We start from the raw sequence: 22,088 nt of genomic DNA on the forward strand, positions 1-22,088 counted from the left end.
TTTTGACCACTGCTTCCATCAGTCATCCTTGTGCACAATGAGTACCTCACAGTATTGTAAGACAGCTCATGATTTATTTAATCTCCACAGTCATACCATGTGATAAGCAGATTACATTTAATCAAAAATTCCCTTCATGCAATCTCCCATGATTAATTGACATTAACAGTTTTGGGGGCGTAGTTTAGCAGATACCACACGATTGACTACAGTCAACCACTGAATAAATTTTCTTGTCTAAAGCCGCAAAAAGTAATAGTGAGGAAAAATGACACCGCATTGGTGTCTTGCCAATTTTCAAATGAGCTGCATGACAGACAGACAGACAGACAGACAGACAGAGAGAGAGAGAGAGAGAGAGAGAGAGAGAGAGAGAGAGACTGAAAAGACACAGCTGTCAAACATTTCTAAGTAGGTGTAGTTTCATGATTGGACTCAGTTTTCCATCTGTTTAGAAATAGCAGCGAAGGTTACAAACATATACTTTTAAATACTTTGAGAAATCCTGTCTGCATTAGCTTACGTTGGCAAGAATTTTTGAAGGTTCTCATTCATTCTCATTATCTCTAGCCGCTTTATCCTTCTACAGGGTCGCAGGCAAGCTGGAGCCTATCCCAGCTGACTACGGGCGAAAGGTGGGGTACACCCTGGACAAGTCGCCAGGTCATCACAGGGCTGACACATAGACACAGACAACCATTCACACTCACATTCACACCTACGGTCAATTTAGAGTCACCAGTTAACCTAACCTGCATGTCTTTGGACTGTGGGGGAAACCGGAGCACCCGGAGGAAACCCACGCGGACACGGGGAGAACATGCAAACTCCGCACAGAAAGGCCCTCGCCGGCTACAGGGCTCGAACCCAGGACCTTCTTGCTGTGAGGCGACAGCGCTAACCACTACACCACTGTGCCACCTTTTTGAAGGTTATGACCATTTAATACATATTAAAAACACTAAAACCCCTCTTAGATATTCTGCCACGCTAGCTTTGGCTGCATTATCCATGTGACTAACATGAGCAAAATTTGTGAAAATACACAGGACGGATAGTTACCATGAGGAATGAACCATCTAGTTAACAGAAGGAACTTCATATTCCTACTTGAAGACTTCAATATGGCCTTCACTGATCTTAAAATCAGGTTCAGAGCTGCTCTTTTTCTATATGGACTCAATAGCACATGAACATTTCTGTATATTAAATGAAGGACACACTATAATCATGTAAGCACCACTTGTCATGCTCCTCTTGAGCTTTCCTTCAGCGTTAGCCCTCATTTACCGTACATTGGAACTAGATGCCACTTGTCATTTCTGTACAGCTTAGTGTTCTCACTTTGTCAGCGAAGCTGGCAATATGTAGCTAGTGTGAAAGGGCTCACAGAATAACAACGACCCAGAGTTCAGAGAGAATGAAAAAGCAGCGGACAGGTCCTAAGTGGTATGAAGACAGATCTAACAAGCCAAAGTTTTGTCAAGACTGTCAGTCAGATCATTTGTACAACCCCAAATCAGAAAAGGTTGGAACGGTATGTTGAAATTGAACTGAAAACTGAAAACAAGGCTTTGTAAATAATCTTTGACCTGTATTGCACTCAAAACAATATAGCAGCACATTATTTGATGTTTTACCTTGTGAATTGTATTGTTTTTCTCAAAATAAACTCTTATTTCAATTTTGATTCTTGTAACACATTTCAGAAAGTTGGGACGGGAAAGCATTTACGATTTTATCATGTTGCCGTTCCTTCTCACAACACTTTAAAGATGTTTATTCGTCACATGCACACTTCAAGCACAGTGAAATTCATCCTCTGCATTTAACCCATCTGAAGCAGTGAACACACGCACACACACTCAGAGCAGTGGGCAGCCACACCAAAGCGCCCAGGGAGCAGTCAGGGGTCAGGTACCTCGCTCAAGGGCACCTCAGCCCAAGGCCGGCCCACGTCAACCTAACTGCATGTCTTTGGACTGTGGGGGAAACCGGAGCACACCCACGCAGACATGGGGAGAACATGCAAACTCCACACAGAAAAGCCCTCACCGGCCGCTGGGTTCGAACCCGGAACCTTCTTGCTGTGAGGCGACCGTGCTAACCACTACACCACTGTGCCGCCGAAGGACTGAAGTCATCAGGTGATGAAGCGTTTCAGGTGTGGTTTTGTCCTATTCTTCCTGTAAACAGGAAGGTCTTAAGGTGTGCAACAGTATGGAGTTGTCATGGTCATATTTTTCATTTCAAAATTCTCCACACATCCTCTATTGGGGACAGAGCGGACAGACACCCTCTTCTTCCACAGCCATGCCGCTGTAATGTGTACAGAATGTGCTTTTGTATTGTCTTGTTGAAATATCCCTGGAAAAGATGTCGTCTTGAAGGCAGCAAATGTTGCTCCAAAATCTCAATGTACTCTTCTGCATTCATGCTGCCATTACAGAAGTGTAAGTTACCTTTGCCAAGGGCACTGACAACACCACACCATGACAGACCCTGGCTTTTGGACTTGTTGCTGGTAACCATCTGGATGGCAGTGTTGTGCCAGTTCACACCTTTTCTGAACTAGTTCAGTTCATACATGCTCAAAGTGAACAGTTCACGTTCAAAGTTCACAATTTTAATTCTGAACTAGTTCAAAGTTCAGTTCATTTTACTTTTTGGTGAGATATGAAAATAAAAACATTTTTCAGACCACGAGCTAGAAAATCACTATACGTTCTCTGAAACTGTTCACTGTAGACATTTGCTCATGACACTGCAATTGTGGGTTTCTTACCAGGTGATGAAACATGCAACAGTACAGACAAGGTAGACCAGTTCTATACTTAGTGCAATGAAATATACCAGCATTTAATTAAAGAAGTAAATAATATATAGTTTAATATATACATATATATTAATTATTTGATATATATTATATAATGTGTGTGTGTGTGTGTGTGTGTGTGTGTGTGTGTGTATGAAATGAGCAAAACTCTTGAATGAAGGCAAAACTGTTACAAGATGCTCAAAGGCACAAAAAACTTTATTTTTAAGGAAACTGCATATCTTTATGGTTGATAGAGTGATTTTAAGATGTAATTGTAAGATAACTTAATGCAACTTTAGGTAACTAGGTTAACTTTAGGTAACTTTCAAACAGTATTTGGTGACCATTTCTATTCAGTGTTGGGGACGTGGTCTATCTGTTCAAAACAGGAACATGGTTACACTGGTACAAACTGAAAACTGACCCACACACACAGCATGCGTACAGTATCCATGAACTAAAATGACCCCCTACAATGTATACTACCTACTGTACTACTGTATAATAACCACCATGTCCCTAGTTATAGCTTAGAACTGCATTTATATCTCATCTCATCTCATTATCTCTAGCCGCTTTATCCTTCTACAGGGTCGCAGGCAAGCTGGAGCCTATCCCAGCTGACTACGGGCGAAAGGCGGGGTACACCCTGGACAAGTCGCCAGGTCATCACAGGGCTGACACATAGACACAGACAACCATTCACACTCACATTCACACCTACGGTCAATTTAGAGTCACCAGTTAACCTAACCTGCATGTCTTTGGACTGTGGGGGAAACCGGAGCACCCGGAGGAAACCCACGCGGACACGGGGAGAACATGCAAACTCCACACAGAAAGGCCCTCGCCGGCCCCGGGGCTCGAACCCAGGACCTTCTTGCTGTGAGGCGACAGCGCTAACCACTACACCACCGTGCCGCCCACTGCATTTATATATTAGCTCAAATTTGACACAACTCTGACAAGGAACTTAGTTTAGAGTTGAATTAAAGTCTATTCAAATCACTGTAGTCAAATGTTGAAGCAACTTCTGAGGACACACACACATACACACATACCCCCACCCCTGAATACTTCTCTGCTCAGGTCAGTCCAAAGAGTTTTTTGTCTTAAATGTTCATAATCAGTGTCTGTGCTCTCCGTGCCATCACTTCCACTAGCCATTTTTTTTTAATTGCAGCGCTTTCTCTCACTCTCGTCATTGGTCTCTCACACACTCCTTCTCTCGCTCCAGCCCATTCTCCTCCTCGCTCTCATCGTTGCCTGCTACGCCTACCCCGCCCTGCTGCAATTCATCATGGGTAACGTAGTGCGGAAGCCAGTATGTTAATCACCTATTCTCGGCCGGACACTACGTTCCCCGCAATGCATTGCGCACACAATGTCAAAGCCATTTCTGTCTGGTGTGATACATGATTTGAGCGGCACCGGCTGCGAGAATACAGGAGGGGGAGACTTTCTCTCGTTGCGTTTCAAAAGAGAAAACAAATGCCACTCGAGTTATCAAGGGAAAACAAATTCCAACGTTCATTTACAGTGATGTCTGCCGTTCATGACACATAATGTGAACAAATTCACGTTCAAGTTCTTTATTAAAACGTGTTGCGTTCAGTTCAAAGTTCATGAAAAAATGAGCGTGTTCAGTGAACGCGTTCTTTTGAACTCGTTCACGCACATCACTGCTGGATGGTTCTTTTTCTCTTTGGTCCAGAGCACACGTCATACATTTCTTCCAAAAAAGACCTGGAATACTGATTCATCTGACCACAATACACATTTCCACTGTGTGGTGGTCCATCTCAGATGCCTCCGAGCCCAGAGAAGTCGACGGCACTTCTGGACACAGTTAACATAAGGCTTCTTTTTTTGAACAGTAAAGATTTAACTGGCAGTTGTGGATGTAACTCTGTATTGTAGTGTTTGACAAAGGTTTGCCAAAGTAATCCTGACCCCATGTGGTTATACCAGGTACAGATGAATGATGGTTTTTGATGCAGTGCCGTCTGAGGGGTTGGAGATCACGGGTGTTCAGCTTAGGCTTGCGCCCTTGCCTTTATGCAAAGAAATTCCTCCAGATTCCTTGAATCGTTTCATGATATTATGCACCATAGAGGGTGAAATATCCAAATGCCTTCATATCTTTCTTCGAGGAACATTGTTTTTCAACAGTTCAATTATTTTCTCAACTGGAGATCCTCAGCCCATCTTTGCTCCTCAAAAACTAGGCCTTTCCTGGATACTGATTTTGTACCAAATTATGATTACGGTCACCTGTTTCAAATCATATAATTATTTCATTGTTCAACCTCATTACTAGCCCTAAATGGCCCCTGTCCCAACTTTTTTGGAATGTGTTGCAGGGCTGAAACACAGGAATGGATGTATATTAACAAATGAAATGAAGCTGACCAGACAAAACATGAACTATCTTGGGTTCATACTGTCTGCAATGAAATACAAGTCAAAGTAAATTCAGAAATCACTGCTTTCTTTTTTTTTTTTATTTGTATTTTCCATACCGTCCCAATTTTTTTCTGAATTGGGGTTGTAGTTTCAGGCTGTGATCATTTGTACTTATTTTACATTTGATTTGTAGAGTAATAAAACTGTCATAGATTTGTTCCACGTAATAAATAAACGATAAATCAATTATCGATCCATTCATGCCACAGTTGCTGCAGAGCTGTAAAATTCTTTTTTGGGTTTTATTCTTTATACCACTGCACTGTTGAATTCTTAAATCTGATTGGTCAGAAGGTCAGGGTTATGGTATGTTAAGGCACTCCTTCTAATATGTTATCATTTTTATAGTCACACTACAATAATAATTCGCATGGGATAGGTTTAAGTATGGCTAATAATAAAAACACTATTTAACAAAGAAAAATGTATAATCATTGAAATGCTTCAGCTTTCTGTCAGGAGGCATTTATTTATGGACGAAGTCTCCAGTGTCAAGAGCTTTATAAGTGAGGTACAGTATAGCTGTCCTGCCATTTCCCTGAACTTCTTTTTTTTTTGGCAACATGACAAGCTGCTATAACATAAAATGATACAAGGAACTTACTTGTTAAAGTATGATGTCATTTTTTAATTACTAAAAAAATTGGCAAATTTCTGTGATCTAAGAAATCGCTGTTGTTTTTTTATTTTCTGATAATAACACAATCCTATATGCCACATATAGCAATACTGTAGACTGGAGCTAATTACCTCAGCCGTGACGGAGTAAGCAGGGTGAGGTATTGTAATCTGTGCGGTTTGTTTGTTTGTTTGTTTGTTTGTTTGTTTGTGTGTCTGTCTGTTAACAATCTAGCGTCTAGACAGTTGCACCGATTGACTTCAGATTTTCAGGGTAGGTGGGCAATGGTCCGTAGATTACCTGATTAAATTTTGGGGGTAAAATCGGGTCAAAGTGAAGGTCAAGGTCACCGGAAAGGTCAACCTTTCGGTCAAAATAACACATTTTCCCATTATAACTCAAAAACGGTTGCCGATAGACAGATGTTTACTATTATGAGCGGATAGGAACTCCCATATGGCCTTTCATTTGGCACAATGATCTTTGACCTTGAGTGACCCTGAAAGGTCAAACTCAAGGTCACGGATTTTCAGAGGGCTGTAACTTGAAAATGGTTGATGGTAGACAGATATTTACCTTTATCAACTTATAGGAAGTGCCATATGGGCTTTCATTTGGCACCAAGCTCTTTGACCTTGAGTGGCCTTGAAAGGTCAAACTGAAGGTCATGGGTTTTTAAAGGGCTATAACTTTAAAATGGTTCATGATAGCCAGATGTTTTTTACCATTATCAACATATAAGGAGTCCCATATGGGCTTTCAGTTGCTGCCATGATCTTTGACCTTGAATGACTTTGAACTGTCAAACTCAAGGTCATGGATTTTCATAGGACTATAACTTGACAGCTGATGATTGAGAAATATTACCATTATCAACATATAGGTATAAAATAAGTGCTGCCGGGCGAGGTTTGCTTTGCCTGGCAACACTTGTTGGTAAGAAGATATGCTGTGTTGTGTGTCTGACCTTGTTGAGTGTGTTGAGGGCTTCCTGAGCGGCTATGAGAGCAGGCTCAGCCTTGGCCAAATCCGTCTCACAGTCCCTCTGCTTTTTGCCCACAACTTCAGCGATGGTGGCCACCTTCTTCTCCTCCTCATCTGCCACGGCCTTTTCCCGACTCACGTTCTCTGTTTCCACCCCCACCACCTTAATTAGTTTGTCTGCGTCCGCATTCTTCTGCTTCAGGTCCACTTCCTGAGCTGCCAGTTTGGCCTTCAGGTCATCCACCTACCCCAGGACACAAGAGAATCCATGAGAAATAATAAACAAGTTAATGCTTTAGAGAAGGTATGTTGTATAGGGTGTGTGCTTTAGCTGCTACAACTATTCTAATGATCATGTGAATAAAGAGAGGCTGAGGTTTCTTTAAAGGATTATTGCACACCAGTGATCCATGGTCCTGCATGCTGACACCCCCCAAGACGTGATACTGATACCAATTGACCAAGTCTGCTCTATTATGATTCTTATCTAACTGTTAATCTTCAACATGAATCTTTAATAATCTTCAGCAGTGGCACAGGGATGATTCAAAATGCTTGAGGGAGGTAAAACGTGCATATCTCGCACATCCTGTTCTTTAGTGCATCGACATTTGTAATTCTCAGGCACTTTTTTCTCTCCTGCTTTTGTTATTCGTCCTGTCATGCTTTATGCTATTCAATTTAATCTTTATGTTTTTTTTGTACTTGATTAATTAACTCCTTTACTTGTTTTTAGCTCTGTGTTAAAGGTAGACTGCCTTTCAGATTTTTCAAGCGTAGGTCATAAAAAGAATTTTCCCTGACGCCCAATTATTTTTGTTTAGTGGACTGAAAGCTACTGAATTCGAATCAGACTTCCAATTTTATTGGTTTTTTTTAAATATAACAATTAATGACTGTTAATTTTTGTTTTTGCCTGCTTCACCATGACCCAATTCAAGATACTACGTCATGCATCACGTGGTGGGCTTTCCCTGTTCGCGCAAGGCATTGTGGGATACAAATTTGAAACAGAAGAGAAAAATGTAGGACGTGAGTGTGCAAATGAAACATGGAAGACCGACTACAGTAATGAAAAGCGAGAAGAAAAGACGTTATGTTGCAAAGGAAAGGAAACGCAGGACCAAACTAATAAATATCGGTGGTCAGCGAGCACCTCGGTGTGATCAGCTGTTCGTTTAGTGACAGAATGATGGAACTGTCAGTGCACGGTCAAAGGTAAACCTGCGCATGCGCACACGGACTTCCTTTGTCTGCTTGACTGCACGAAGCGAGCGATTTCATGCACATTATTTGCTAGAGAATCCCCTCAAATTAAATAACTTCCCAGCCACAGAATGGCCTGATATTTTGTGAGATATTACAGAAATAAACATGTATCAGAATGACCAAATTTCAGAGGGAACTAAATTTCACCGATTTTATAAAATCGAAAGGCTGTCTAGCTTTAATAGAGAAATCGTCAAGTTTCTTGTAAATGAACACGAAGGTTGCTTTCACACTTGCCTTAAATGCCTGTGCATGTTTTACATGTAATCTGATGGTAAGCAGCCACAAAGCGGGCTGGATGTGACAACTTAGAAAAATGATGCCATTATCTTTTTTTTTTTTGTGCTTACAACAGAGTGCTTCGAAAAGTGTCAAGTGTCAACCAATCAAATTAAAACTAATGAAAACTAATGAATTTGTCATCATCATCATCATCAACTAGAATCTCAAGAGCATATGAATAACAGATTATTTATTATTGTTCTGGAGTTGGATTAAAATTGTATTTTTTATTTTATCTGAGAAATGAGTGCACTGTAATTTTTAATTGATAATGGGCAAAAACAATACCAAGAATGAAAGCTGGTGTAGATATGATTGATGCGGATAATTTAATAAACAAAGTCTTTCCTAATTACAGAATGCTTGATACAGCCAGTTTCCACCGAGCACTGTCAGAGATGGCAAAGTCAATCAGGAGCATAATGCGGAGGTGTTTTTTTCCTCTCATCTCGCATTGCTCTGCCTCTCCTCCCCTGAGCTTTCTTGCTTCTGCTCTGCTGACTCGTCTTGTCTGAGAGACCCTTTCTGCATTGTTCTTCAAATCAAAATTTATGGATTTGATAAACTGGTCTCTTCATGCAATTGACACAATCTTCTCGACGAGAAGCCTGGGTTCGGGGGAACCAGCCTGTCCTGCCGGAACATTCGCAGCTGGATATACGATGGACGCTTGGGAGAAGTGTCGTGTCGTGTGCCTGGCGGTTCTTTCCGTGGAGGACATTGAGGATATTTACCTATTCGGAACCATGATCACAGGACTTTTGCTGATTGGACTAGGCATTGCCCTGGTGTATCGAGGAAATCAGAAAACGGTGACAGCTGTTCAAAGCCCCATAAAGCTGCCCGACATGACTGAAGCGGTGGGCAGAGCTGTCGGCACTCAGACTGTGGCTATTTAAAAACTTGAGCCGCTTGGTGGATTCCATATTGGAGAAGTTGATGGCTTTGCAGAGAGATATGGATCATTTTAGTGACCAGAATGGACAAGCAGGGTAGTCTGCAACGTCTACCCGTTTCAAGCCTAAACAAATTCCAATCTTATCTTTGGCTCTCCCAGCCAGCACTGCCTCAAGGTCATTGCTGGAGCAACAATCTTCCCCTGAAGATCACTGCAGTTAGACTCTCTCTCTGTATTTCCTATTATTTCCTATTATTCCCTACTATTGCACCATTCCTGTGTTTTGTTTGTTTGTTCGTTTTGTGTGTACGCTTTTATCTGTGTTGTACTATGAAAGCTAAGTGGTACCGGAGTCAAATTCCTCGTGTGTGTTTGCACACCTGGCAATAAAAGCGTTTCTGATTCTGATTCTGATCCATTTGGAATGTTGACATCAGTCAGTGCGTTTACATGCATATCCAAATCGAGCTACTGTCGGTAATCGAGCTAAGGGTCCCAGCAGGGGTGCCAGAGAAATCCAATCCTACATGCACACAAGGAAATCGAGCTATTGTGTGAGGTACATTGTGCACCCGAGCCACAGGTGGCGCTACACGCCCCATCGTGTTGGTACACTTCCGGTTGTCGTCATGAAGAAGAGCTATTCGAGAGTATAAACAAAGTTATCAGTTCCGTGTTCACAAGAAGAACGACAACGAGGACAGCAACATCGAGAGAGAGAAGATGGACAACAACGAAGCAGCTCAGCACTTGTTGAACCGCTTGTGGTCTCGTCACTCATCACTTCCGGAAGGGGCAGTGCTGAAGTAAGTAGCTCGACTACGTAGCTCGATAGGGTTTACATGCACTAAGTAGCTCGGCTACAATCGCATAATCTAGGTCGCGTAGCTCGATTACGAGAAATCCAGTTCGGTTCGATTTCAGCCGAGCTAAGGTATTTCCATGGCATTTAGAACTTCGATTTCAGTCGAGCAACGGCAGAAATTCGATTTTCTCTATGTGCATGTAAACGCACTGAGTGAGCTTAAAAAAAAAAATCTACTTCACTGGATTTTTCATTTAGCCCATTCATTGTTTTGCTGAGTACGTATATTAGACTATATTTTAGGCAGGCAGAATGAAGGACATACCTGAGCCGAGGTGCTGTTGAGCTTCTGCAGGCCATTTTCTAGTCGCTCCATTTTCATGCTGAGGTCCTTCCTCTTGAGACCCAGCAGGTTCCTGTACAGTTTGATCTGCTCCAGGAAGGATTTGGGTGTAGTGTAGTTGTAGCGCCTGTCGTTGACCAGGTAGTCTTTCGAGGTTTTGTTGACGCTGATGTGGACATAAGCCATAAACTTACTCACAGACTCCTTCACTTCCGGCTATACATGTGGAGACGGGAAAAAAAAAATCTAATTTCCATTTGAATGCTAAAAACAACAACAACAAAAAAATACCCCAGCACCATGCCAGAGGTGTCTATGCAGTTAGTTCCGATCATCATTTCCTCCCAAACATGACACTAAGAACGACTTTACACCAGCTGGTACAGGCTAATTATTTCTCTCATAACTCCAGGCATCCTGACTTACAAAAAAAAAAAAGACTCTGCATTGACTTATGTTAACAGCTCACCCGAGAGTTGTTCTCACTTGGATGCTATCTAGGTCCATGCAGTAAAAAAAAAAAAGGCATATGATGTAATCACCATATATCAAATCACATTTCTGTGTCAAGGAGCCCTGTGTAGTGAAGTGTTTGACCTCTGACCCACATCGTGAACTTTTCTCACCTCAATGTTCTCCACCTCCTGGAGGAACCTCAAGCTGACAGACTCCAGTGCCTCCTGCGGCCACTCGTGGAACCAGTCGATGGCAGTACAATTCACCACAGCTGGGAACTTCCTGCTGCGCACCCTCAGCTTGGTACCCACGGGGGAGAAGCACAGAGCCACCTGCAAATATAGGATATCCCAAGTCTGGTTAAAGGACAATCCTTACATAATCTTCAATAAGGACATGCAGTTACTTTGAGATGGTAACGGTATCACACCATCCTGTTATTGATCATTTTCCTTGAACAGCGCTCCCTTGTTTTTTTACTCCTAACCTATAGAAAGGGAGGCATTCAACAGCTTGGCTGTCGTGAAAACTGTCTGAATATATCAAAACACAATAAAGGCTTTCCTATTTACACACCATACCACAACATTAAAAGGAAAATGTGTGACAAGCTGTGGCATCATGTATTATTACACAGTATTGTAAGAACATGTCAGCCCATCTAAAAGAAATCGACATCATTATATATTATGCAATCATGCTAATATGTTGGTGTTCCCATGAATCGCTTATCCTCACACACCTTGAGCTGCCGACGGACGCGGTCGATGAAGAATTTCCAGCAGTTCTCCCTGGTGTCCTGGAGGCCCTGGCCACGCACCTCATTCCTCACGCCATTAATGATGTTCTCCAACTCATCGTCAGCGAACAGGTCTGGGATCTCACCTGTGTGCAAGAGAAACAAATATACAGACAATGAGAAGCTGAGGGTGATGACAGCTAAACGAATCAGGGGTTTTGAATTACCATTCTGTCAGGTCTTGTAAATATTAGAATGAAATATTTCAAAATAACATAAGGGAGTACACGGGGGCGGCACGGTGGTGTAGTGGTTAGCGCTGTCGCCTCACAGCAAGAAGGTCCGGGTTCGAGCCCCGTGGCCGGCGAGGGCCTTTCTGTGCGGAGTTTGCATGTTCTCCCCGTGTCCGCGTGGGTTTCCTCCGGGTGCTCCGGTTTCCCCCACAGTCCAAAGACATGCAGGTTAGGTTAACTGGTGACTCTAAATTGACCGTAGGTGTGAATGTGAGTGTGAATGGTTGTCTGTGTCTATGTGTCAGCCCTGTGATGACCTGGTGACTTGTCCAGGGTGTACCCCGCCTTTCGCCTGTAGTCAGCTGGGATAGGCTCCAGCTTGCCTGCGACCCTGTAGGACAGGATAAAGTGGCTAGAGATAATGAGATGAGATGAGATAAGGGAGTACACTTAAATGACGAAAATTACTAAAACTATCTTGTAGTAATGCTACTTTAAAATAACGTATTAATAGACCACAATCAGAACGACTAGCTGGCAGAGAAATAAAGCTGACTTCAAAGCCAGCCTTGATTTGGTACTTGTCAGTGCTTACCTGATGCCAAAAGATCATTGACTAACACAAGGAACTTCTCATCTGCAACCTGGGCATCTGTCATGAGGAACACCATTCCAATATTCTTCAGTCCGGCTTTGATGCACAACATGGCCAAATCAGTCTAAAAGGACACACACTCCGGTCAGACTGATATTTTGCAATTCTGCATTATATCATAGAGTGCTGAAAAGGACCTTGGGTCGATATTCAAACGTTATAAGGGTTGGCTTTTGCAGGGACCAGCTTTATTCTTATACAGGACTGATATACACTCCAAGAAAAGTAAACAAAAGTATGACATCTCACTCGTCACTTAGAAAATAAATTAAGTGCTCAGAAAGTTGTGTTATACATGTTCGTGTTACAAGAAGCTGCACCTTGAGATCGGTAATGCCGTATCCTTTCTTCAGAGTAATCTGGAAGACCTCAAGGGAGCTGATGAAGGCTGCCAGTCTTGTCAAGCTCTGCTTGCCGCTGCCGCCCACCCCGACCAGCAAGGCGTTTCCCCTGGGAGACTCCAGGATGCGGTTGATGCGACAGCTGAAGCGGATGAGAAATGCAAGAGGAAGGGAATTAGAGTTGTTATTGTTGCTGTCAGTTCATTAACAACATCATCATCATCCGTTTCCTTCTCCTCAGCACCACAAACACCATCATAATCAGGCCAACTCTTTCCCCTTACTTTTCCTCATATGCTGCAGGTTTAGTATGATATATATTGATTCAATCTTCATATTTTACTTACATATGACACATGGCATCCTCGAAGAGAACAAGATTGAGTGCAGCATTGACCTCATTGTAGCCACTGAGAGCCTCCAGAAGGGTTTTGTTCAAGCTTTCCCAGGACTGCACAGGCATGTATTTTGGCTCGCCAATGCCCAAGGCGAAATGGCAATACATATTCATCAGCTTGGTTTCCGCCAGGGCCTCGTCCATGTCCTGATGGGAATACAAACTCACTTTAGCATCCTATCAGTTATTAAACACTGAATACCAACTCTAGAATGCTTTTGTCTTGGGAGGGGACAGTTCAAATCTACAACCCCAAATCAGAAAAAGTTGGGACGGTATGTTAAAATTGAAATTAAAACAGATAACAATGATTTTGTCAATAAACTTTGACCTCAAACCAATTCAACAGCACATTATTTTATGTTTTACCTCATGAATTTTATTGTTTTTTCACAATAAACACATTTCAATTCTGATTCTTGCAACATATTTCAAAAAAAAAAAAAGTTGGGACAGTAAAGCGTTTAGAACTTTGTAACGTTGCCATTCCTTCTCACAACACTTAAAAGATGTTTCAGGACTGAAGACACCAAGTGATGAAGGGTTTCAGTGTTTTGTCCCATTCTTCCTGCAAACAGGTCTTAAAGTGCCATTCCACTATTGGATGTATTCTTTGGCATAAAATACATTATATTTTGACAACATATATAAATGGTATCACTAGACAGAGAAATCTTTTAGCTTCAAAATGATATATCAAACATAATTTTTTGACAACGACAAGTATATTAATTTTGCGACCAAAGTCACCTACCCTTTTAATTTCCGCGCGTGATGTCATCGGCAGGTTCCCTTTCTTGTGTACCACGTGACGTGTGACGTGGCACATATTATCAGCAATGGCGGATAGAACGCGATAAAAATAATACCAATAAATCTAGCTAATACCAATAAATCTAGCTAACTGAAAGATTAACTCAATTTTTCGCAATTTTTTTGGCCCCCATATACGAGGAGAAATGACTCTCTCACTTTGGGGGTTTCCTGGTCTAAAAATAGACCGACACGTGGTACACAAGAAGGGGAACCTGCCGATGACATCACGTTTCACTACCGCGCGGAAATTAAAAGGGTAGGTGACTTTGGTCGCAAAATTAATATACTTGTCGTTGTCAAAAAATTATGTTTGATATATCATTTTGAAGCTAAAAGATTTCTCTGTCTAGTCATGTTGTCATAAAATATATTGTATTTTATGCCAAAGAATACATCCAATGGTGGAATGGCACTTTAAGGTGTGCAACAGTACAGGGTCGTCATTGTCATATTTTTGTTTCAAAATTCTCCACACATCCTCTATTGGAGACAGTGCGGACAGACACCCTCTTCTTCCACAGCCATGCCTTTGTAATGTGTGCAGAATGTGGTTTTGTATCGCCTTGTTGAAATATCCCTGGAAAAGATGTCGTCTTAAAGGCAGCATATGTTGCTCCAAAATCTCAGTGTACTTCTCTGCATTAATGCTGCCATCACAGAAGTGTAAGTTACCTTTGCCAAGGGCACTGACATAACCCTGTATCTTGACAGACCCTGGCTTTTGGACTTGTTGCTGGTGACAGTCTGGATGGTCCTTTTTGTCTTTGATCCGGAACAATTCTGATTCATCTGACTACAATCCATGTTTCCACTGTGTGATGGTCCATCTAAAATGCCTCCGAGTCCAGAGAAGTCGACGGCGCTTCTGGACACAATTAACAAAAGGCTTCCTTTTTGCACAGTAAAGTTTTAACTGGCATTTGTGGATGTTACTCTGTATTGTAGTGCTTGGCAAAGGGTTGCCAAAGTAATCTTGAACCTATGTGGTTATACCAGTCATAGATGAATAACCGTTCTTGATGCAGTACTGTCTGAGGGATCAGAGGTCACAGGTGTTCAGATTAGGCTTGGCCTTTATGCACCAAAATTCCTCCAGATTTCCTTGAATCATTTAACATTATTTTGCACTGTAGATTGCGAAATATCCAAATCCCTTCGAATACTTCTTTGAGGAACGCTGTTTTTAAACATTTCGATAATTTTCTCATGCATTCGTTGACAAAAAGCCTCAACAGGCCTAGCAAGCCGGCGGTGGATGAAGTGTGCTCAACATGGACGCAAACAACCTTGTAAGAGGCTAGCAACTGACAGGCCAACTGACCTACAGGCGTCAGGGTGAGTGAGTGAGTGAGTGAGTGAGTGAGTGAGTGAGTGAGTGAGTGAGATTTGTTGATAAACAGGAGATCCTTGGCCCATCTTTACTTCTCAAAGACCAGGCCTTTCCTGGATACTGATTTTGTACCAAATCATGATTACAGTCACCTGCTGACATCACCTGTTTCAAATCACATCATTATTTCATTGTTTTGCCTCATTACTAGCCCTAAATGGCCCCCATCCCAACTTTTCTGGGGCGGCATGGTGGTGTAAGTGTTAGCACGGTCGCCTCACAGCAAGAAAGTTCTGGATTCGAGCCCAGCGGCCGGCGGGGGCCTTTCTGTGTGGAGTTTGCATGTTCTCCCCGTGTCTGCGTGGGTTTCCTCCGGTTTCCCCCACAGTCCAAAGACATGCGGTTAGGTTAATATGGGACAGCCTTGGGCTGAGGTGCCCTTGAGCGAGGCACCTAACTCCCAACTGCTCCCCGGGCGCTGTTAGCATGGCTGCCCACTGCTCTGGGTATGTGTGTGTGCTAAATGCAGAGAGGAATTTCACAAGCGTGTGATGAATAAAGTTGTTCTTTTGTGGCTACCGCCTCATATAGAGGCTGTAGCCACTATGTCATCGTGTTGTAAGAATGAGTGTAACAATAGCGCACTGCGCATACAGGTGTTCCTATTAAAATGACCGGAGAGTTGATACAATTCGGTTCACCGTTCGAAATAAACGGAATAGACTAAAGAAATCGCTTTCAGACATGCTTATGCTTATTACCGAGGGAAAGTGCGTTCCTATTTTAAAATATACTCCAGGTCGTCCCCCTTTCCTCGCCTTCTTCAGCCAGTGGTCCCATGTGTGATGTAGATGTGACGCACTTCCGAGTTGTTACAGGAAGTTGTCGAAAAGAGTATTGAGACCACTGAGCTCTAGTGTCGGGCTTTTTCCGGGAAATAAGAGTTTCGGTCATGGTGACAGCGTGTGTATGTCAGCTTCGGTTCGGAGGTTTCAATTTCGAAAACTGTAAGAGGTAAGAGTAGAATAATATAAAAATACAGACTATATGCTATATTTACTGTATGGACATGGTATCAGAAAACTATTTTATTTATAAGCAGTAGCCACATGTACCCAGAGGGTACCTATTTTTTGGGAATGTGTTGCGGGCCTGAAACACAGGAATGGCTGTATATTAACAAATGAAACGAAGATGACAGACAAAACATAAAATATCTTGTGTTCATACCGTCCCAACTTTTTCTGATTTGGGGCTGTACTAAAAAATATTCACCTAAAATATTCCATTCTTTTATTTTATTGATGTCATTAACACAATCCATAATTATGGATTTCATAGAGTTCCTGCCTGCACTGGAGTTGGGCAGCTTCCTTTCTTGGAAGCGATAGACTGACACAGCAGGACTAAGCAGATTTAACTGGGGAGAGCTGAGTGTGTGCGTGTACGTGTGTATCATGAAATTGACAGAATCCTGTTTTACAGAAGAATAGTAGGAAAGGCTTGTCAGTTTTCTCCCTCTTTCTACTAGAATAACCACACTGTGATAAAATGTGGTGGGCAGCAGAAAGAACAATCATTACATCATGTCTTTTTTATCCTCCATATTTTTCCTCTAATTTGCTGGACTGATGGCAGTGCAGGCTGACAGGCTTTAGTTCTGATTAACTTTGTCTGTCTGAGGCAGTACTGACTGACCCGACCAGAACAGCCTCGCTGAACCAGACACACACACACACACACACACACACACACACACGTCATAATGAGCACGACCCGCTTTGTCAAACTGAAGCTAAAGCCTCTCACCTCATAAAACTTTTTCACTGTATCATACTGCAGCTTATCAAAAATCTCAAAGTCCTTGTCTTCCACCATCTTGTCCCGATAAACTCGGTTGGACTCATGGAGGTAAATCTTTACCAGGTCCTGAGGTGTCTTGACACAATCATTTCTACAGAAGAGAATGCCCTGAAATGGAGAAGATATACAAAATCATTGCACACAACCATGAGGACAGGTCTTTCAATTCTCATTTGTTCATTAGGTGTGCCATCCTGGAGGACAGTCATTTTGTATTCAGGCCAAATGCAGAGAGAGAACAAATATCATCAAGCTTGCAAAGATCTGACAGGTTGAACAAAAAGAGGAATAGACCTTTACTGCATGTCCAAACAAGTTCATAACAGAATTGACTTCAAAAGAAGATTAAATCCGTTTCTGGAATTTATTACAGAAGGTAAATTATTAAATGCCACGAAACACAATGTCTTAATTACCTGAGGAAGCTGACTGTTCCCGGTCTCTGAGGCACAAAAGTATAGACAATAGAAAACAAAAAGTATTTTGTATGTCGTGTGCCCCGTGTCTGCGTGGGTTTCCTCCGGGTGCTCCGGTTTCCCCCACAGTCCAAAGACATGCAGGTTAGGTTAACTGGTGACTCTAAATTGACCGTAGGTGTGAATGTGTGTGAATGGTTGTCTGTGTCTGTGTGTCAGCCCTGTGATGACCTGGCGACTTGTCCAGGGTGTACCCCGCCTTTCGCCTGTAGTCAGCTGGGATAGGCTCCAGCTTGCCTGCGACCCTGTAGAACAGGATAAAGTGGCTAGAGATAATGAGATGAGATGAGATTTTGTATGTCCTGTGCATTTTTCCGATAACAATGAACCTTTGTGAATAACCAACAACAAAAACACTACCACCAACAACGCAAAAAACAGCAACACCAAAAATACCAACATCACCATCATCTACAATACTAACAACATAGTACAATATCAAAAACACCAACACCACCATCACCACCGCTAACAACAACAAAAACACCATGACCAACATCTATCCATAATGTATACGGCTCATCCTTCAGGGTCACAGGGGAAGCCGTGAGGCCCTTTAAGTCAGAAAGGAGTGATAGAGATATTTGCCAAGGGATTACCCTCAGCAAAATTTTCAATTGGGTTGGTTCAATTTAATACATTAAAAGTGTAATACCTGTAAGATGTGATCTGTTACCCTTTTCTTTAACTCTACTCTCTGATTAAGTCTGCGTTTTAAATGAGAACTTACTTCTCAACGATGAAAAGCTCAAAAAAAGCAACGCCATCAATCTAATCCTGGGCATAATCAGGCCCAATGAATTTTAAATAGATCTCAAAAACACTACGGAGTAACCTTTAGGGATGGCAAGAGCATCTGGGAGGAGAAGTTGGCTAATTCTGTATAATTAAAGCTCTGTGAAGACATATATATACCTGGAATATGTTGGAGAGGTCACGCAGGTTGAAGATGTAGTGGAATTTGATGGCGGTGGGCAGGAAGCTGGTACTAACAAGCTGATGAAATGCCAGAGCCAGCTGGACAAGCTTGGAGCAGCCCTTCTGAAGGACAGTGCTGAATTCCTCGGCACTCATGTGCTGGCTCAGGATGCTGGAGTAGATGGTGTTGAGAGCATCTACTCCAGGGAACGAGAGTGCAAACACAGAGAAGTGACGCTGCAAAGGAATGGGTTGAGAACTTTTGATATACAGACACAAAAGTACTTTCTAAACTATCCTGACTGAAATGTGCAGTGGATTGGCTCCTTCATTCTGTAATAGCACAGAAGTGAGGGTGTCGGGTAAGTAAGACAGACAATAGTATGAGACAATTTCACTTCACTGCACCCAAGACAGACTAATCAATTGTTCCTTGGCCCATGGCTCACCTTTCCTCAAGAGTTCATAAAAATCCATTCAATACTTTGAGTTACGTTGGTAACAGGCAAAGAAATAAACAATGAAACAGAGGCGAAAACATACCGTAACCTCCTCTAACAAAGTAGGCAGAGGTAACTAATAGTAGGCATATCAGACGCTCACTGGCCATGCTGTGAAAATTGTGCCTGCAGACGCTCATCTAAGTTTCCAAATCTGTCATTGTTTAACTCTTGAATATTTTCTATCATGAATAGTATCACTAAAAAGCTTATAATTTCTGCTTTCCAAAGAAATGTATCTCATTAAGATCTGTTCAGTACTTTGGGAGTAACGGCAGGCTGAAGTTGGTACAACAGAGTCCACTCTCTGCTCGCGGGACGTTGGGAAACTGCCGGTGTTTTTTGAGTCACAGGAAAGCGGTCAGGCTCTCTCCCTCTCTCTCTTCTGATCGGTTTCCAACTGAATTACTTGTGAATATCAATTAGATAACTTTTATAGGAACGTGCTCTAGCTTTCACTGTTTCTGATGAAGTATTCAGCAAAATTTTCCGTCAGTTAGTTTTGATGTTCTGATTCACGGGAAGTGAGTTTTCATAGCTTTACCTACTTATTTTTTCAAATCAAACTGATTCATGTACATAAATAGCTATTTTAGAATATAACTGGAATTGCTTTGATGAAAAATATTGAGATCTTAGTGGTCAGAATGATGCTTTTAAAAACCGGAAGTCAGAAATGCTAGTGCCAAGTTGAGTTCAATTAATTGGAATTGTTTATTGGATGTGGCTCACAGTTTTTTCGAGGTTCACCGTGAAAGCTGTGAATATTAATTGAAATAATCATTTTTTAAATTTTTTAAATTTTTTTACCCTGAGGAAGACAAAATAAAAGAAAACATTTCAGGAGAAAGCAAAAAAACCTCTAACTTGCTAACGCTGAGCAAAAACATGGCTGAATCCTGAATGACTCAATTTTGTATAAATGGGGGACTACATAGGCGGCAAAATGTAGTTTTTTTCCTGCCATGGAAGTGCACTTGTATACCGAGGAGGAAGCAATTTGCATTACAGCCGTGAATGAGGATTCAAAATGGTGGCTCGCCTTGGTTTTCCCTTTCATGCGCTCTTGTTTTCTGTTAGAATTTGGTAAAGAAAAAAATAAATATATTATTTACCAGCTTAAGGTCGGTCCGTATGGTGAAAGACTGACCTCAGCCTTGAATACTGACCTCGGCCCAGAGGGCCTCGCTCAGTACTTTCAAGACCTTGGTCACGGTATTTCATGATACGGACCACCCAGCTGGTACATAACATATACAGTGAGAGTTAAAAGTATTTGATCCCTTGCTGATTTTGTTGGTTTGCCCACTAATAAAGACATGATCATTCTATACTTTTAATGGTAGATGTATTCTAACATGGAGAGACAGAATATCAAAACGAAAATCCAGAAAATAACTTTAAAGAATATATTTTAATTGATTTGTATTTCATTGAGGGAAATAAGTATTTGATCCCTCTAGCCAAAAGCACTTAATACTTGGTGGCAAAGCCTTTGTTTGCAAGCACAGCAGACAGACGTTTGTTGTAGTTAACCACAAGGTTAGCACACATATCGGGGGAATTTTGGCCCACTCTTCTTTGCAGATCCTCTCTAAATCATTAAGGTTGGTGGGCTGTCGCTTGGCAACTCGGACCTTCAGCTCCCTCCATAGATTTTCGATTGGATTGAGGTCCGGAGACTGGCTGGGCCACTCCATGACCTTAATGTGGTTCTTCTTCAGCCACTCCTTTGTTGCTTTTGCTGTATGCTTCGGGTCGTTGTCATGTTGGAAGACCCAACCACGGCCCATTTTCAACTTCCTGGCAGAGGGGAGGAGGTTGTCCCTCAGGACTGCATGGTACATGGCTCCATCCATCTTCCCACTGATGCAGTGAAGTAGCCCTGTGCCTTTGGCAGAGAAACACCCCCAAACCATAATGCTTCCACCTCCATGCTTCACGGTGGGCACAGTGTTCCTGGGGTCATAGGCAGCATTTTTCTTCCTCCACACGACGAGTAGAGTTTAGGCCAAATAGTTCAATTTTGGTCTTGTCTGACCACAGAACCTTCTCCCAATCACTTTGTACATCTTTGAGGTGATCATTGGCATACTTTAGGCAGGCCTCCACATGTGCCTTCTTAAGCAGGGGTACCTTTCGGGCGCTGCAGGATTTTAATCCATTGCAGCGCAAAGCGTTGTCAATTGTTTTCCTGGTGACTGTGGTCCCAGCTGCCTTGAGGTCATTCACTAACTCCCGCTGTGCGGTTGCAGGCCGATTTCTCACAGTTCTCATGATCATTGCCACCCCATGAGGTGAAATCTTCTGTGGCACACCAGACTGAGGTCTATTGATGGTCATGTTATACTTCTTAAATTCTCACAATTGCACCAATGGTTGTTACTTTAATACCCAGCATCTTGCTAATGTTTTTGTAGCCCATTCCAGATTTGTGCAGGTCAACAATCCTGTCTCTGAGGTCCTGAGAGAGTTCTTTGGTCTTACCCATGTTGGAGAGTTTGGAATCTGTCTGATTGTCTGATTCTGTGAACAGGTGTCTTTCATACAGGTGATTAGTTAGAATAGGTGTCTTCAGTTCAGGTAACAAGTTGATTGGGAGTGTCTAACTGGTCTGTGAAAGCCAGAACTCCTAATGCATACTAGGGGATCAAATACTTATTTCCCTCAATGAAATACAAATCAATTAATATATATTCTTTAAAGTTATTTTCTGGATTTTCTTTTTGATATTCTGTCTCTCCATGTTAGAATACATCTACCATAAAAAGTATAGAATGATCATGTCTTTATTAGTGGGCAAACCAACAAAATCAGCAAGGGATCAAATACTTTTTACTCTCACTGTATATATTCTTTCATATAAACACTAGTAGGCCC

The 22,088-nt window shown here is 42.1% G+C and overlaps 1 protein-coding gene across 1 annotated transcript in view; it reads right to left on the reverse strand.

Moving 5' to 3' along the window:
* LOC132898181 (dynein axonemal heavy chain 9-like) overlaps positions 1-22,088 on the reverse strand; it is a 143,031-nt gene that overhangs the window by 41,135 nt on the left and 79,808 nt on the right. Inside the window, exons 41-49 of the mRNA XM_060939623.1 lie at positions 18,706-18,945; positions 17,261-17,422; positions 13,256-13,452; positions 12,888-13,050; positions 12,508-12,631; positions 11,683-11,825; positions 11,111-11,272; positions 10,467-10,700; positions 6,871-7,131 (exon numbers count right to left, since the gene is read on the reverse strand). Coding sequence (XP_060795606.1) covers positions 6,871-7,131; positions 10,467-10,700; positions 11,111-11,272; positions 11,683-11,825; positions 12,508-12,631; positions 12,888-13,050; positions 13,256-13,452; positions 17,261-17,422; positions 18,706-18,945 — 1,686 coding nt within the window. The remainder of the gene's footprint in view (positions 1-6,870; positions 7,132-10,466; positions 10,701-11,110; positions 11,273-11,682; positions 11,826-12,507; positions 12,632-12,887; positions 13,051-13,255; positions 13,453-17,260; positions 17,423-18,705; positions 18,946-22,088) is intronic.

The sequence above is a fragment of the Neoarius graeffei genome, chromosome 14 (genome assembly GCF_027579695.1).
Source record: "Neoarius graeffei isolate fNeoGra1 chromosome 14, fNeoGra1.pri, whole genome shotgun sequence".
Taxonomy (NCBI): Eukaryota; Metazoa; Chordata; class Actinopteri; order Siluriformes; family Ariidae; genus Neoarius; species Neoarius graeffei.